This window comes from Centropristis striata, chromosome 2, assembly GCF_030273125.1.
Source record: "Centropristis striata isolate RG_2023a ecotype Rhode Island chromosome 2, C.striata_1.0, whole genome shotgun sequence".
Lineage (NCBI taxonomy): Eukaryota > Metazoa > Chordata > Actinopteri > Perciformes > Serranidae > Centropristis > Centropristis striata.
Window position 1 is genome coordinate 13,981,238 of NC_081518.1, and position 17,832 is coordinate 13,999,069.

Consider the following 17,832-nt stretch of genomic DNA (forward strand, 5'->3'; position numbering starts at 1 on the left):
GTGGTAGTTTAACTGGATTTTCACTTTTGATTAAATTGCCATTGTTATAAATCTAAGTATAGATCAGTGTCTGAAGTCCATTTGCAGTTAGCTGTAAACACGGCTAATAAAACTTGTGAAATTCTAGTTTTACTATTTAGGTAACGGAAGACAAGTGGAAAGTTTTTGTTTGTGTTTTTTACTATTTTCTACCTTCCTGGCAAGTGATAAGACTCCCCCATAAAAGCTTATCAGAGTTGCGTAGATTGGGCCTCTTTTTTGCCTTGAGTCACCCACTTAAAAGGAAGGACAAGGCCAAATGAGTTTAGTTAACACCTTTATTGTGTGACTCTGACTTGTCGGTTTTGGATTTATTCGAACTCTGCGTTCACCCCTGCGACCGCCCAGTTTCTGTTTATGGGTCTTGAGTAAGACAGAAGACATATCAGGTCGTTGTATAATAATGCAGGTCTGGATCCGTCGGTCACACACCAGAGAATGATCTTTAGCACACTTACACTTTAAGTGAAATATTATATTTTTATACATTAATAACGCAGATCATCCTTTTCATGAGATGTGACCAGCACACAGCTTCCATCTTTAAAAATATGAGCGGGACCATGTTGCCTTGTCTTAACATTTGAAGACTTATAGGCTTAACAATTCTGTTGTGCTTTGGACTGCAGTTTGAGTTTCAGTTAAGAAAATATGGCCTGAGTCCTGGGGAGGTCAGATTTCAGTCACTGCACAGTCTTATGGGATTATTCCCAATAATCCCCAGCTCATATAGGATGGACAGAGTAGCAAAGAGAATATAACAGAAGAGTGAAACGATTCCCAGCTTCCAGTCCAATTTCCATCCGTTGATGTGAACGGATACGAAAAGGAATACGATTGACAGGAGGAGTGTGGAGGAAATGAAAACCAGTCCAGTGCTGTTGACCTCTACAGGGTTGTTGGTGTCCACAAAGGCAGTCTTGATGAACCAAGGCAGGCCCAGGCAGAGCATGTCGAAAACATTAGAGCCCACAATGTTAGACATGGCCATGTCGGCTTTCCCTGTTGAACAGAAAACAAGTTTACATTACAGGTGTAAATCTCTATTCACACAGAATATTATTATGAATGTTATTATTTTTACTTCTTGCCATTTTTAAAATGGCTGGCGGGATAGTGAGTCAGCAAAGTGAATTAGTAATCAATACCACTTGCATATCTCTCAGCAAGAGCTCATTGTCTAAGTATATACACTTGGGTATTATTCAAGTACTGGATCAATAGTGTTTCTTATGAATAAGTTACTTACAAAGGAAGCAAATGACTTTTTATTTTTAATAATTGTTTTGTTATGGCTGGCCTCGAACTATATCCAGGACTAATATTTACCTTCTCTGGCCACCATCACACTGGCTACGGTGTCAGGTATACTGGTTCCAGCAGCAAGCAGAGTGAGTCCCATCACTGTATCAGGAATGCCGAGGGTCTCGCCTGTATGAATACAATACAAACCCACAGTCAGAGACGCAACATCAAGCTGCTGAGAGAACAGCAGCTGATCTTAACTGGTGCTGTAGGGTTAATAAACAATCACTGGAGGCAAGGCTGCAGCAGGATTTAAGAAATACCGAGGTCACAAGACCGAATTCCCAAGACTGAACCCTGAGCATTTTCTTTTTACGTTTTATTCATTATTTCCTGTTCACTTATATGTACTACAAATGTTATATTTATCATATTTTTGGCCCAAAACCTTTCAAATTCAATTGAAATAACTCCTACATTTTGCTAAAAAACACACCTTGAAAACACTTGAAATTGAATGTAGTGTATTCAAGGTTTGAAAAGTAGTTTCAAATAAAGTGCTTATAAATGCTTTCAATTTATGTTGTAAAGGATGACACACATGCAACACATTTTGAAATATTAATTGATTATATTATCAAAAACAATCTTTTTATTGTTTATAGCACATGAAATGTAATGATAAAGTAAAATACATAGTATACTGTATATAGGCTATGTACTGTTGTAATTTACAAGAGTTGTAAGGTACTGGAAAAATCTTGAAATGCACCTTTAAAATGCTTCAAAAGTACTTGAATTTACTTTGGAAAAGGTGTAGGAATCCTGAAGTCTTAAAAAAATTCCAACAGTTGTGTTTAACCCTTGAATCCTTTCATGTCACTCTTCATCACCTGAATGTCTAGAAATATTAGCGAGGATAAACCTTGTGTCTTCAATGGCAGCTATGACTGTTTGGAGACCATTGTGGGGAACCCAGTTAGTCCTAAACTCCACTGGTAACCAAATATTAGCCACATATTTTGACCCATAGACACGGGACTGTCCAACTCTCAATAACATGCTGTATGTTTGAGTTGTACCTGCTCGGTCCCATGCCTGCTCTTTCATAAGACTCAACTCTCCTTCCTTGTGAGCCTATCTGAAGACTACAGGATAATAATCTCATTATACTTCAGTAGACCTACCATCGTCACATGATGAAGCTGCCTTTTTATCCGATCCTAGGTCAGTTTTATGTTCTTGGACCCGTGCCTTTGGGTACGTCTGTACATACACACAGAGCTCACATGACTGTGTTTCCTTAAGGGTGAAGCAGGCTGTAATCCTGGTTACGCACATGGCCCACTGGAGCTACAATAACCCCCCTCTTAACTTTCCAGGACAATGGCATCTCAGGAATTAGCCAGCAGACCAACATGTGATTCTACTCTGCAAATCAGACATTTTTCTCACAAGTTTCAAACACTTGTGATCCAGAAAGGCTCCAACCCGGTGTGGCTGATTTACACCTGCAACTTAACTGAAAACACTGAGAAAATGTAGAGATTTTACACAAGCTTAAAGCAACAATCTTACCTACAACAGTGACCATCCAAACCAGCAAGTATGTGAAACCTGAGATCCACACAGCTGACATGAAGAAGGTTACCATGAACCATTTCCTCCAGAACCTTCTCCTGCAGTCGGGGATGGTCAGGTAGAGCAGAGTGATGACGGGCAGAGACAGAACCCAAATGATTCGTTTCAGGTCGCTCTCCGGCACAGCAAACACACTTTTATGCTCTGCTAGGATACAAGCAGACAATCATGTTTTGAGTGGATTTGTATCACATCAGGGGTCATGAAGGCCAAACAAACAAGTGGGAAACAGTGTACTAAGATGTGTGCTTTACCTTCAGGAATCTCATTGAGGCCATGTAGGCTGAGGGACAGGTGAGAGTATCCTGAGTCATCTTGGAAGATCCCACTGTCTGTTCTGGAGCGACTGTGGACTCGCATACTGGTTTCGTCGCTCCAGCCCATCAGAGGTTGTGTCTCAGTCTTCTCACCAGATCCTTTACCCAGACAGGTGCAGCAAGGGCTCAGCTTCCTCAGGACAAACTCACTGATGCGAAGGTCAAAGCACAGCACCACGATGTAGACTGCATAGACCAGCAGCAGACAGGCAGCGTCATACCTGTAAACACAACAGACTTTTTATTGACATTTATTCTTGACCTTGGGGACAGATGTAAGAGGTAATTAAAATCCTATGACCTACTTCAGAGAATGGAAGTTGCTCAGATGTAATCACACAAGTACAGGACCTTGGACATGTGATAACATGAAGAGGGCTGAGGAATGTGACCCCAAGCTCTGGCAATATGTGATTTAAATGTACCTTGCTTTAAGAAGATTTACCATAGAAAGCATGTAGCGTTAAGATTAATAGATGTTAGACACAATTTCAAGTTCTGTTTGAAATATGTCTCTTGTTCTTGTAAACTGCTTTGATTTTGTTTGGTTGTGTCTTTTATTAAGTCTTCAGAAAAGTTGTTTTTATCCATGTTTTTTGGAAACCTCCGGACCTTAAAAGTGAAGCCAATGGGGAAGTGCCTTCAACCATTCTTTCTAATGGCCAGCAGGTGACGACTCCACTGGTGGCAAAAACAAGTCTGACTGTATGATAGTCAATAAGAAAATGACCTGGTTTCTCAGTTGATTTATTACCTTAGCAAACATTCTACAAATGATTTGATGATCTCACTCACAAGTTTCAAAACAGCATTATGTTCCTTTTGTAAACAATGGCCCCATTTAGAATGAATCAGACAATAAAGTATGCTTTAGGGTGCGGCTACCTTATGACTGACACTGCTACCAGGACGCACGTCTGTTTTCATCTTAGGACATTGACCCTTCCACAGTGTCATGAAACTCAACTGTAACATTTTGTTCGCCAAAAAATAAAGAGACTAAAAGACACTAAGGAAACACAACAATAAAAAAGCAATGGGAGGTGTCACAGTGGCTACTTTATAATGCATTTCGGTTTTAATTATTTTAAAATTCACAAGAAAAACTGTAGTCCAGCTTTTCCAGAACTCCACATCCTGATCAAAACAGCTGTGCTCTTTGTCCTCCATGCACGTAGAAATCTTTCATAAACACTGAATGCTGCTGCAATTGCCGTGTTTACGATGTGATATTGTCTTATTTACAGAACATTTATTGCACTATACAGTCAGTCGGTGTAATAAATGCTAAACCACAGTACTGTACTGCACAGGACTTGTTTTCTAATCTGTTTTCAATTGTTCTCAGAGTCACAAGATGCAATAAACAGCTGTATTTGACTTTGTCTTTTACAACCACTTTTAGTAGTCGGTGTAAGGTCTCAATAACCATATCCCGATGCGCACTTCCACTCACCAGTACACCTTGTTATCAGAGATGATGGCAATAACAGCAGAAACACTGATTCCATATGCCAGGCAGTCCCTGAACAGTGGCCAACAGGTGAGCCGCCCTGCCTGATAAAGGAAACAAAAATAAATGTTTTACAGCTTATACAACACAATGTACATAATGCTTCTTCTGCTTTGACCTAGTCAAGGTGCTGCTCTTATGTACAAGTAGTAATAGTTAGGTAATCTTAGTCTCAGTGTGGGATTGTGTCAGAACGTACCATAGAGGCAAAGATTCCACATGCAGCGCAAATTCCTAGCAGGTTGTAGACTGCTGATCCCACGATAGTGCTGACCCCGATGTCTCCCTTTGTCACAAATACACCTTACACACACAAAGAACACATTTTAGCTTTGACAGGGACAATATGGAAGCACTGTTTAAAAATAAAGGTAAACCTCTGGAGAACGAATAAAGTGCTGAGGGGAAAAATGTCCTAATCAAAAGCCACAGTCCCTCTCTGTTCCCATATGGTGGTGCAGTCACAGGTCATCGGGCTGGGAAGGGACACAGTGACAGTGATGATGATGCTGCTGTCACCATCAACACTCCTGCTTGTAATTACTGTTAAACTGATGCATGATTACCCAGAAAGGCTGTGACCAGTTCAGGTGCAGAACTCCCAGCTGCCATAAATGTGGCTCCTGCTACATCCTGAGACAGTCCCAGACCTGACAGAGACACAAGGAACACCAGAAATACAAGACAGCTTACATGGTGGGTACAAAATAATAGAATTACCTGATTATATACAATCCAATTATTCAGTGCCTCAAAAACGGACCAGGCAATGGAGTTTCATACATGTAATATTCATTGCAGGGCTGTGTGTTGAAAGTATTGTATTGTAATATATCATAGGTATGTTATTTGTCAGTTTATCAGTTAGATGTATAACATGTTACATTTACGCATGAAAATGTCTAAATACTGCTAGGTCTATGATAAATATTCTGTTGAGATTTGAACGTACATTATCGCAAATGTTTCCAGCGATATTGCAACTGTTGAAACATGTTTGTGATTTTACTCAAGGTGACAGTCGATTTCATTCGTTCGCCTGTCATTTGCCATCGTATGACCTTTAACCCCTCTATTATTTTATTTGACAAAAAATAATTACATAATGAGAATTAACATTAATAAATTATCTGATCAAAACATGAATACAACTTTAATAAATTAACTTGTCAGAGAACAGTACTTTTAGCTTGACTGATACATTTTCATCTGGAATGGGGGTTGTTTAACGATAAAGAAAAAACCTCCCATGATCCCATTTTACTTCATGAGGTCAACAAAGTTCGTCTTGTGTTGTTTTAGTTGAGAGACCCCTAGCGGCAGAAATGCCCTCTGCATTTAAGTTATTCAGTTTTTTATTATCTTGAACTGATTATAATTGGGTCTATTGGTCTATTGGTGTGTCAATAAGTAATTTAAAGACATCACCTAGGGCTCTCACAACTTCCTTCATTTTTCAATATTTTGTTAGACTTTTCATAGGCCAAAAGACAGATTTATAAATTATGAAAAATAATAAGTTTAGGGGTCCTAATCTGGAAACAACACAACCACATCGGAGTAAAATAAATAAATAAATTAAAATCAAACTAAAAATTGTTAACTTAGTTAAACATACATATCACATTATATGTATGCTCTTTCACACAATCTGTCAACATATGAAGTTTTCCCTGAAGTAGTAATATTATGATTCTTCATTATTCCCATAATTACAGTAGGCCTATGGGCCCTATTACATCATCATGTATCATGTAATGATGCAATCATATTTCAGGTCACTTACGATCACTGATCACTTCTAAGGATGGCAGGAAGTAATCGTCGCAGACTATTGTGACAGCCAGCAGCATGTAGAAAATAAGCATGAAATAAATGACAAGCCCTCCATCCTTCCTCTCCTGCACCGTGAAGAAGCCGTCAGGAAACTCGGAGGACTGTGGTTCGATGCACTCTGTCTCATTCTCTGAAACAGCAGGACACACACACGCACACACATCACTGACAAAAACCTGTCAGCCCCAAACAACCAGCCTGTTGCTGCAGAACTGTTTGAACTCTTAATGTCAGTTACACGGTACTTCATGCCAATAAGACATGAGGATTAGCAGAACAAACACCGTCACAGTTGCTGAGCCACAATTGATTACTCATACTTTGTAAAACACGAAAATGCGCCGTGAAATGTTTAATGACACATTCAACAAATCAGAACAATGAAACAAGTATATCTAGGAATTTTGTGGGATATTTTTAAACTTACCCAGAGCCCTGCGCACCCTGGTGGAGTGGGTTTCCTGAGCTGTTTTTGCAGTAAATGATACAAGATGGACCGTGCAATATAAAAATATTACAAATCCTAGAAAGTAAGGTATGAAATCTCTTCTTTTCTTTTTCTGCAGAGCTGCAACTTTATGCATGGTCATTTGAGTTAATAAAATAAAATTAGGAATTATTCCAAGGAGTCATATGTATTTTCTTTTTAAATATTCTAATAAGCTTGCAAAAGAGTAAATGTGGGCTAAAGCTGCTTGTGAGCGCTGCATCTAACACTACACTACGACTACAAGCTGCTGAGAGAGATTATTGGGGGGGAGAAAGCATCTTTTAAGGTCTGGCGCTACCAAGAATGGGGGATCACGAGTTGCGAGTCATTCCAGTCGACTTGAACACGCTCCAGCCTGAGGCGCATCAGGGGTGCAACTCACGGGAGTATAAACCCACCGTAACTCACAATTTTTAAATGTGTAAATGTATTATTCTTTTCTGGTAGAAATTTAGTCAAAAACAATTTTACATGCCTGTAAATGATTAAAGATAGGAAAAGGCCTGAAGCAGGCTAGAAAGCTTAACTTTTTCAAAAAAAGAAAAAGAAAAATGCTTTAATGTTTGATCTTATCACTTAACTGGAGAGAAAACTCGTAATAAAACTTAAAATTTACAATCTCATGCATTAGTGGCCACAGATGTCAGGAGTTAGATAACTGAGAAGAAAAAAAAACAAACAAACATATTCTTTTTATTTTTGTCACACTATTTTGACATGTTTAATAGGCCAGATGATTAACGGATTTATAGAAAAATAAAACTAAGGAAAATATAACATATTATGTATATATTATACATATTATAAATAATATATAGGCCTAGAGCAGGGATGGGCAACTTAAATGCTGGAGGGGGCCACAATTTTTCATCGACACTACCACAGGGCCACATATAGGACTGTGCACTTAACCAGATATGATGAAACTGCAATTTTAAATATGTTTACAGTGCAGTAACTTAACATAACTCATGCTCAAATTCATGTAGAATAAATAGGAATACAAAAGGTTTGAAGCAAATAAAAAATAACCACTTACCGTGATTTTTTTTTTTTTTTAGTGCAAGAACAGCAGACCAACATTAATTGCAAGAAGTAATTTTGAGCATTTTTACACTACACTTTTAAGATGTCATGCTCAAATGCATGTAGTTGTACTGAGGGCCACTTCAAGTGAGGGTGCGGGCCGTATGCGGCCCCCGGGCCTCGAGTTGCCCATCCCTGGCCTAGAGGATATGTGGGATGGGATGTTAGATGACCCTATCTTGATTTCAGGAATGAAAGTGATGACTTACATTTACTTTCGTTAGTGTAAAAGAGTTGTTTTTGTGTTTTGAGTATTTAATGTGTAATTTTACTTGAGTACATCAACAACAACAAATATCTAGGCCTACTTCGGTAAATTTAACTTCAAGTGGCATCCAAGTCTGACCAAGGCCCAGCAGTTTGTCAAAAGTTGACACCTAAGGTAACGTTAATTAAGCAGCGATTTAATGTACCACCCGTCCAATCCACCAAGTGACCCAAATCAAACACACCTACAACCTGTGACCTGCTGCTGACTCACAGGTGCATGCTGGGTCTGGGCCCGGCTAACATGCTAACATGCTCACGGTGGATGTTCCGGTGCTGACTTCGTTGTTTCTTGAGGAACTATTGCCTTCAGTGAGATGCGTGTGAGGCCTTCCTGCTGTTTCGGAGCGGAGTGGACTGGTGCTAGCATGCTTTGAGGATCAACGAGCACAGGAGATGAACCTGGAGCAGATGGAGGTGGACTACATGGATCCAGACAGGTGAGTCCTCAGAGGAGAACGCCATTGTTGTGTTTGTCAAAACGGTGTAACCATCAAAATAAGGCTGATATGTGTAGCTCTCTTTTTGCTGTGTTGTGTTTTTGGCTGCAACTGCTGTGGAATCATTATTATTATTATTATTATTATTATTATTATTATTATGGTTATTGTTATTGTTATTATTTTATTGTATAATGTGACATGCTCCTGTTATACATGTAGCTGGTATTATGAGTCTCTCTCTCTCTCTCTCTCTCTCTCTCTCTCTCTCTCTCTCTCTCTCTCTCTCTCTCTCTCTCTCTCTCTCTCTCTCTCTCTGTGTGTGTGTGTGTGTGTGTGTGTGTGTGTGTGTGTATATATATATCATGGCAAATGTAATTTTTGGACAACTACTGTAGCAGGAACTACCAGGTATCAGCTTTTGGTTGCCAGAACTTAAAAATATGGTTGTCATCTTAGATTTACTATGCAGTTAAACTATTCCAGTAAATATGAGCATTACAGTGTTGTACCTTGAACTGGAGAACCTGATGTGTCAGTTATGGAGGCCTGTTTTTTTCTGCCCAGCTCTAGTCAGGGTTTGTCTGCTTCTTTGTCAGTTTAATTAGTTTTCATATTTCTGTGTGATGTTGATGGGTTAGTCAAACATCCCACCCCATACTCAAACAACTTTAATTTGCTTCGCCATTGTCTCTTAAACAGATTCACTGTGCACACGAGAGTAAATGCACCAACTTGTGCAGTGTAAACTGGTTCTCACTGTAACCGTAATATTAAGATATCACTGATGCAACAAGTATTAAAAATGTCGTTATGGGTGCATATTTTGCTTTCCATAATTTTTAGATACTTTAAAGTGTGCAACCTGGCAGCTGTTACAGTGAAGCCCTGCCACAGTAGCTGTTTTAAGTTCCTTGCCAGTTGTTTATATGTGTGTTTGTCCACAGAATAATGCTTGTTGCACCCACCGAGGTGTCTGTTCATTATGCTTTGTAGATCATGTTTTGTCCTCCTTTCTGGTTAATTCTTGTAAGGCTGGTTGTGCAGGCTGCAGAGTGTGCTGTGATGTGCATACAATGACATGTTAAAGCATTATAATGTAGCTTAAGTGTGTTGTTTACTTTATGTAGCATATAGCATCATCATCATCATCATCATCATCATTATCATCATAATGATCATACACTGTTTTTTCCTTCACCCTCCCTCATGGTTACTAATAGTAATGGTCAGAATACATTTTAACTGACCTGCATTTTTACCAAAGTATTTTTACTCTGGTAATGATTCCCTTATTGTTTCCAAACCTCCTTGGTTTATACTGATATGACATAATCTATAACATAATGGATGCTACAGTAACAGTAAGTGTGTGTGTGTGTGTGTGTGTGTGTGTTAGTGTGAGAGAGTGAAGGGGGTCTTGGACTTGTTTGGACATGCCCCAAGTTTTCCCCCAAATCCACCAACCTGGGAACCTGTTCTCAGTTCTCAGGGGACCTTGAACAGATGGACTTGGTGTCTTCACTGTGGAGACCGAGCTGCTCAAGAACTGGTCAGTGGCTTTGCTTATTTTTTGTCAATGGCTTAACTAAGTAACAGGTTATATGAATGCAAAGTAAGATTTCTTGAAGATTACCAAATAATGAATTCCTTAAAAGTATTTTTGCCATTTTGATAACATTAGAAGGTCCAGCACAACAGACACATTAGGCTGCTTGTGTTTCTCTTGTTGTGGTGTCAAAACAGTGTTGTTTACTGTCAAATTATGGACAACATTTAGTGAATGGCGCCCCCGTGTGGTGTAATTAGACTAGGTTTGTGGCCTTTTTCTTAGCTTAGCTTTTTCTTAGCTTTCTTGTTTTTGACATTAAGGAAATGTGTAGCTGTGTATGACATCCTGGATGTAAATAAGTAAGTAAGTAAGTAAAGTTTATTTATAAAGCACTTTTCACAGATAAAATCACCAAGTGCTTTACAGAAGATAAAAAGAAAGAAATAAGATAGGGGAACGTAAGACAATTAAAACACAGTTAAAACACAATTAAAACACAATGAAACATTAAAATAATAAAATAATACGTACAATGTATGGTGGTCATCCAAATGCCTGTCTAAAAAGATAGGTCTTGGAGAACTAAAAGTGTTTATATAAAATTTACAAATAAGACATTGTGAAATAAATAATCATATAAATTCAGACACAAATAGATCATAACTTTCAAATTTTGAAATTGTCCAATACCTTAGTTAAAAATCCTTGAAACTCAACCTCACCCTGCACAACTGGACAATAAATATTTATCGTAGGACATTTTTATTTAATCCCAGCAGCTGATCTAGTGGTTGGGGTCCTTCTGTGTGGAGTTTTTGGTCTAAATTGTCTGTAGGTGTAAAATGTGAACATCAAATGTGTCAGCCCTGTGATAGTTAAGCATGTCACTAATGTCAGCTTGGATTGGCTCCAGCCCTCCCATCACCCTAATTAAGTAAAGCGGTTGCTAATAGTGAATTAATGAAAAACTACTTTTTTATTTCAAAACATCCTTTTTTTAATTAATTAATTAATTTTTTAACCATTTTAACCTTCGAAAGTGGAGGACAAACATTTGAGTTGTAAAAATGTATCCAATTTTTTTTTTTTTACAATAATATATATCTGTTGTATTAATTAAGATCATTTCTTGAACAGTGCCTTATTTATCTGTTCAGTAGTGATCCATGTGGCTCTGCTGAGGATGTGACTTTTTATGGCCTATTTATTTTTTTATTGTTCTTTTTTTTTTATTGTATTTTTTTAAAATAACTGGTGTTTTTTCATCACTAGAATGGACTACAGAATACTACTGAAATCTATATATTTTTTCTGGATAAAACTGTTTTAATGACACACACTTATGGCACATTGTATATCCTCATTTATCATTATTCCCAGAGTTTCTGTGTGAGTGTAGCAGTTTGTTATTGTCTTTCCTCAGACCCCTGTTCAACCTGTAGATGTCAGTATTGAACCAGAAAGTTTTAAGAGGATATTTTGACAATATGATTTGTAAATTAACACTAATGTTGTTGAATTATTTTTGTCAGAAAAAAAAATCAAAGAACCAAACAATCAATATCTCTGCCATTAATATAGTCACAATATATTGTGCTTTACTTCCTGCTGTGTGGAGGTAATTATTTAAGTTTCGGGAATATAAGAGTCACAGCAGCACCATTGTTCCTGTTATCAGGTTCTTTGGGGTTGCAGCCAAACTAAGAACAAATACTAGGCTCCTTTTTTTTATTTACAGATTTTTGTTCCGCTGAGATAAATGATTTATTAACACATTGTAAAAAGGCCTGTGCACTGCAGTGTGTGTATGCTGAAGAACTAAGGTAAAATAGTAGCTTGGCAAGAAACCTCTCCATCTCATTTGTCATTTGAAGCCTCTGAGTGTCTGTGTGTGTGTGTGTGTGTGTGCTTTCACTTGTGTGTAAGAAGATACAATGGAAAATCTACAATGCCCTGTTCCATCTCAGTTGTCACTGGTATTCTAGCTGTGTGGAATAAAGCTCTTTAAGTGCTTCTAGGCATGTAAAACACAGGGAATGCCTTTATGACATGAAGCGTGCAAATTTAAAGTGATTTAATGGTCACCGTCATAATGTGTTATGTTTGTTATCCTGTGTGGTAGAAGCCCACTGTTTGTCTTTCAGAGTAAAACACACAAGCTTGAGTAGTCTTACTTGTCAGTTTGCTTTTCACAACAGCGGTCACAACCACAAAAATAGGGGAAGGAAACAAGGGGAACTAGAAAAACTAGTTGAGTTGCTTTGCTCATCATTACACAAGGGGAAAGTTAGCAGCTTTTATTAGTTTCACAGGATTGCAGGTTGTTATTGACCTATGTCCATGAAACTATCCTTATCATTTGCTTATCACGTCTTGCCTTCTCACTGTTCCTTGGCTCTGGATACAGCACAGGTCTGTGTGTTTTGTGTACTTCAACTTGTTGAATACCAGCACCCTGCCCTCTGTGAGGAGTGTTCAGTGTTCAAGGTTCAGGAAGATAACGAGAGGTGAGTGGCTGACGCATAACTCGTGTTGTGTTACCAAAGGCTCATATCAGATTACGGGAGACAGCAGCTTGGGTGAAACCGTAGCTGCTTTCAGACCACTGTTGCTCGAACAAACCAGGAACTGGGATTAACAAAGGAGTTTGAAAGAAGCTAAAGAAGCTATCGGAGGGCTTCCTGTTGTTTTAAGAAGAGCGTTACCATGGGTAAGAAGACACAACACTGTCTGCTGCTTTTGCTGTGTTTGTCAGGGCTTGTTCACTATTCAACAGCCTTCGTGTTTTGGACAGCTGTGGTGGAAATAAGCTATGTGAGCAACAATAAGACTGTGGACAAATACTGTGAGTGTGGGGTGTATGGCCGTAACTCTCTGGTGGAGAAAACCTCGGGTATTGTTACGCTTCCCAGGGGAGACCCCAAAGGCTGTGGCCCAGATCCAGTATACAACCGCAATTCCAGCTCACCGCCTTGGATAGCCCTGGTGAAAAGGGGCAACTGCACCTTCAGTGAGAAGATCAATGCTGCCAGACGTCAGGGAGCAGCTGGTGTGGTGGTGTATAACGTGGATGGCAGTGGCAACAGCACCACTCACATGGCACACTCGGACGCAGATGAAATTGTCGCTATCATGATTGGCAACTTTCAGGGCATGGAGGTTGTCAGGTTGGTGAAGAATGGGACTGAAGTCAAGATGCTCATTGATGTCGGCAGCCCTCATGGACCCTGGATGGACACATACTGGCTTTACTTCCTGTCCATCGCCTTCTTCATTGTGACAGCAGCCTCCATCGCCTACTTTGTGTTTATCAGTGCAAATCGCATCTACAACCTGAGTAGGCACAGGCGCTCTGAGAGGAAGCTGAAGTCAGAGGCTAAGAAGGCGATCGGGCGCCTACAAGTGCGCACACTCAAGACGGGGGATGAGGAAACCACCTGCGACTCCAACATATGTGCTGTTTGTATTGAAAACTACAAGGCAGGGGAGGTGGTGACAGTGCTGACATGTGACCACATCTTCCACAAAGCCTGCATCGAGCCCTGGCTGCTGGAGAAGAGGACCTGCCCCATGTGTAAGTGCGACATCCTGAAGGCCCTGGGAGTTGAGGAGGACTCGAAAGAAACCCTTTCCGCCGAGGCGCCACCAGATGTCACTGTGGTCACAGTGACGGGAGGAGAGGCCATGTATGAAGTCCCACTGACCGACCCAACGAGCTCTGACCCAGAGAGACATCAGCATCGCTATGACAACAGGGCCTTCGAGGGAGAAGCTGTGGCGGAGAGAAGATGAACAACAGCAACAACGGAAACAAAACAGCAGCAAAAACCAGGACACAATCAAACTGAACCAGCACAGTGGAATCAAACTTTAATGTTCCAGCAGCAGAAACAATGTGAGCATGCTAAAATAGATTGTCAAAAGAAATTCCAAGGATTTAAAATGGACCTTGTGTAATCAGCTTGGATGATATGTGCATTTTCTTTGTGTCTCTGTTGGTGCAAGTGTGTAAATATTGGGTGTGTTCATAAAGATGGTTAGAATAGTTTCTAAACACTGAGCAGTCGTGAAGTTGTGGCAGTGTCAAATTTCTGCTTTGCATAGTGAACGAACCAGCTTGACACTGTTTAGACGGGGGGGGAGGGAAGTGCAGCAGAGTATTTGAATATCTGCTTGAAATCGTGGCCTAATGTCCTCCATCGAAACGCTCACACTTGACCATTGTCTTTTTAATTCAGTGCACAATGCATTTCTCTTAATTCAATTAATTTATATATTTAATATTTTTTTCTGCTCTTTTTAAACAGGAGACTGTTTGTTTCTTCTTCTGTTGTCCTTGTCAGGTTGTCAGGCTGGATTCACACCACACCCTTATGAACACACCCTTAATGAGAAATGCAGCAGGGCACACATTGCACTGAGATGAGTGAATAATATCACCTGAGGGGCTGTGACTCTTTTAAGAAGCTCGGTCCGTAGAAACATGTTTGCCACGTATGAAATAGGAATTTTCAAGCCCTTTTATAATTAGTCCCCTCCAGCTACTTTTGAGAATGTGGCAATTGCAATAAATGTCTTAAGAACTGTAGATGATACGCCTCCAAAAATGTTAAATGTCTTGCCTGCTGATTCTGCACATGTAAAAGATTTTAAAAATTATGTTTATTAAGATTTATTTATCAATCATGTAAAGTTCTATCTGTTTGTAATACACAATTGCTTCATTGTACTTTTCATTTTCTTTAAAAAGGGTGATTTTCATGTGCACACACAGATTATTGTTCTCAAACAGGTCTTCCAGGTTTTTCCCTTTGAATTATGAGGAATGGAGTTTATTCAGATTCTGCGTTCTACCTCTGAACTCTCACATGGGTAAATTATGAAACAAGTACAAGAATTTTGCTAGATTTAGTGTGTCCCTCGTTGAATGCTAAAGCTAAAGAATTGCTTAATTTATTTGTTTGCTAGTGGGGATATGCTGATTATGGCACTAAATATATTTTTCTATATTAAATCATTTTCACTACTGTTTTACAGATTCCAGGAGTCTTAAATTGTTCTGTAAAAATGAATATTACTTGCTGTATTAAATCACATTGATGCTTATTAGGATGCAATAAATCCCTCAAAATGAGGCCAACTTTATGAGCAGATTTGCTTGTAAGAATGTGTGTGTGTGTGGAGGGAATATATGAGTGTGCAGGTGTGTTGCTCTACATCAGGCGGGTCCAAGCCAGAGTTATGGTCTTGTTCCTGATGACTGTGGGAGAGGAGTGAAACTGTAATTACCTCTGCACAGGTGGGAGCTGATTCGCACACACCTTGAGCTTGAGCTGGATAATCATCATATCACATAAGTAGAAGGGCCAGACCGAGCAAGCGGAGATATGCAGCTGTACGCCAGTGGAATGGAAATATTATTTTTTTATTATCCTTCCATTGTGTTTTAGAAGCACACCCTCAGTAAATCTGTAATGAAATTGCAACACTTCTTCTGAATATTTGTGGGGCTGAGTTTATTTCTTAAGTCAGTCAGGAGAACTTTGGACTTGTGACTATAAACCGCTGATTGAGACTTTTTTGGAAAATAAAGGAATGACCACTCGTGATCCATCAGTGCAGTTTATGTCTTTAGTGTGAACGTGAGTTAGGCAATTCAACCAAAGAGATTTTTCAAGGCTTTAAATGGTGAAGGTAAAAAATACTTTAGAAAAGAAGAAGATAAATTAGAAAAATCATTTGTGTAACAGAAGTATGTGGTAACTTTGTGATTTTTCTTTTACCTATTATTATTATTATTATTATTATTATTATTTTACAAGTACTATTCATGGTATTTTGTATTCCAGGGATTGAGGGTGGGTATTCCTAACATTAAGTATCAGATAAAACACAAAATACATGTAACTTTGTTTAATTACTGTTATAAAGCCTTTAATCTTCTATGTCACATTTTCATATTAAGGTGACATATACAGTAGCACCATACTATCCTAATAACTCAAAACTAAAAATGGAAAACACATTTTTTAGTTTGGATGCCTGGAAGCCACTTTTAAAGCAAATGTTAAGCACCAGAATCAACTGCTATATTTTTAGATCTTTTAATATTAACTCTGGTGCCAAGGTGCCTTTAGTTTATTTGGGAGCAAAGCCCCTACAGTCAGAGGCTCTTAGGCACAGACTTCCTTGACATGCTCAGTAGTTCATCGTACCTGTTCAATGTTTGTCTTTTTAATTATATTATCAGACTGGAGGATTTATCACAGCACCTTAAGACCTTAAGTTATTAAAAGTGTGAGAAGGGCTGAAAGTTGTAGAAGCTAGCACAGGTACAGCAACTGAAGTCTCTTCTATAAAGGGACTTTCCACAACATCCAGGCTGACTCATTACCACCCGATTCAGACTCATAAAGCACATTCAACAAGTTACCAGCATAAGTTGCCATAGTAACTGAACTTGACCAACTGAAAATGAGTCAGACCAACAGAAATAAGCCTGGCTTATTTGGAGAATTCGCTTTATGGAACAGGCCTCGTGGACATGAGTCGAGAGCAGAATTTTAAAGTAAACTACGGTGTAGAGCCCAGAGGGTGAACTGTGTCTTGGTGTTCCCTCTCCCCTAAGGGCAGTGTGCACTGGATTTCAGTCCGGCGCTGTGTGAGCTCAGCATTCATAGGTCAGATGGTTATAGTGGTATCACAGCGAGACAGAGAATCGATACCGAACTAACTGGCCAGGCTGGGAACAACTGGCAGACCCTGGGTTAGAGGCACACTCTGCTCAGCGGTGGTGCTCCTCTGATTTATTGCACTTGTTAAAGAGAAAATTGAGTCAGAAGGTTTTCATTTAATGGCATACTAGTCTGTAGCTGTACTCTAATACCACACTTGACCTTCAGTTCCAGATAGGAATCAAACAGTGGAATTAACTACTGTAGTGGCCCGAGAGCTTATCTGCTCCTGTACCGTCTAATCACAGTAGATATCTCATGTTTTCTATGGCGACTAATAAACCTGGAGGCTTGGGACTGAATAAATAGAGTATAAGATGCAGGGCTATATTGGTGATTGAATAAACATGGAGGCGTTGCTGTATGGTCAGGCTTTAGGCCCATGCTTCTTGCTGTGTCTCAGTCTGTCCCTGTGAGGGTTTATGATAGCCCTGCAACACCACCTGGTGGAGAAAATCCTGATTCACAGTGAATTTAAATTCAGTCCCAGCAAGCGAAGGTAAAGTGGTCACACCATCCTTTCATTTTTGCTCTGCAGGGAGTGGGGTAATTTTTTGCTTGAGTGGAAAGTACAGAGTAATAAATCCAACCATAATGAAATGAAGTAATTCACTGACTGTATACCTTAATGGCTCAGTTGAAGAGTTCTTTCTATCTATATATCTATGTCTG

At 39.3% G+C, this 17,832-nt stretch overlaps 2 protein-coding genes across 2 annotated transcripts; one reads left to right on the forward strand and one right to left on the reverse strand.

Annotated features, from left to right (window-relative positions):
- Positions 1-27: 27 nt before the first annotated feature.
- Positions 28-7,252, reverse strand: slc24a5 (solute carrier family 24 member 5). The gene is made up of 9 exons (XM_059352136.1): positions 7,019-7,252; positions 6,542-6,721; positions 5,322-5,405; positions 4,955-5,058; positions 4,699-4,799; positions 3,180-3,463; positions 2,863-3,069; positions 1,369-1,470; positions 28-1,041 (listed from the first exon to the last, which is right to left on the reverse strand). Exons 1-9 carry the CDS (start codon positions 7,179-7,181, stop codon positions 719-721), a joined length of 1,548 nt encoding a protein of 515 aa, XP_059208119.1. The 5' UTR covers positions 7,182-7,252; the 3' UTR covers positions 28-718.
- Positions 7,253-12,801: 5,549 nt separating this feature from the next.
- On the forward strand, positions 12,802-16,015 carry LOC131983695 (RING finger protein 148-like). The gene has a single exon (XM_059348467.1). It carries the CDS (start codon positions 13,133-13,135, stop codon positions 14,216-14,218), a length of 1,086 nt encoding a protein of 361 aa, XP_059204450.1. The 5' UTR covers positions 12,802-13,132; the 3' UTR covers positions 14,219-16,015.
- The last annotated feature ends 1,817 nt before the right edge of the window (positions 16,016-17,832 follow it).

Bases quoted from the DNA above. Each gene is read 5' to 3' on its own strand.
- slc24a5 (XM_059352136.1), bottom strand. From the start codon at position 7,181: ATGACCATGCATAAAGTTGCAGCTCTGCAGAAAAAGAAAAGAAGAGAT. The intron at 5,406-6,541 runs GTAAGTGACCTG...TGTCTCTGTCAG, and splicing joins CTTAGAAGTGATCAGTGATC to GTCTGGGACTGTCTCAGGAT. The intron at 3,070-3,179 runs GTAAAGCACACA...GTATCCTAGCAG, and splicing joins CCTCAATGAGATTCCTGAAG to AGCATAAAAGTGTGTTTGCT.
- LOC131983695 (XM_059348467.1), top strand. From the start codon at position 13,133: ATGGGTAAGAAGACACAACACTGTCTGCTGCTTTTGCTGTGTTTGTCA.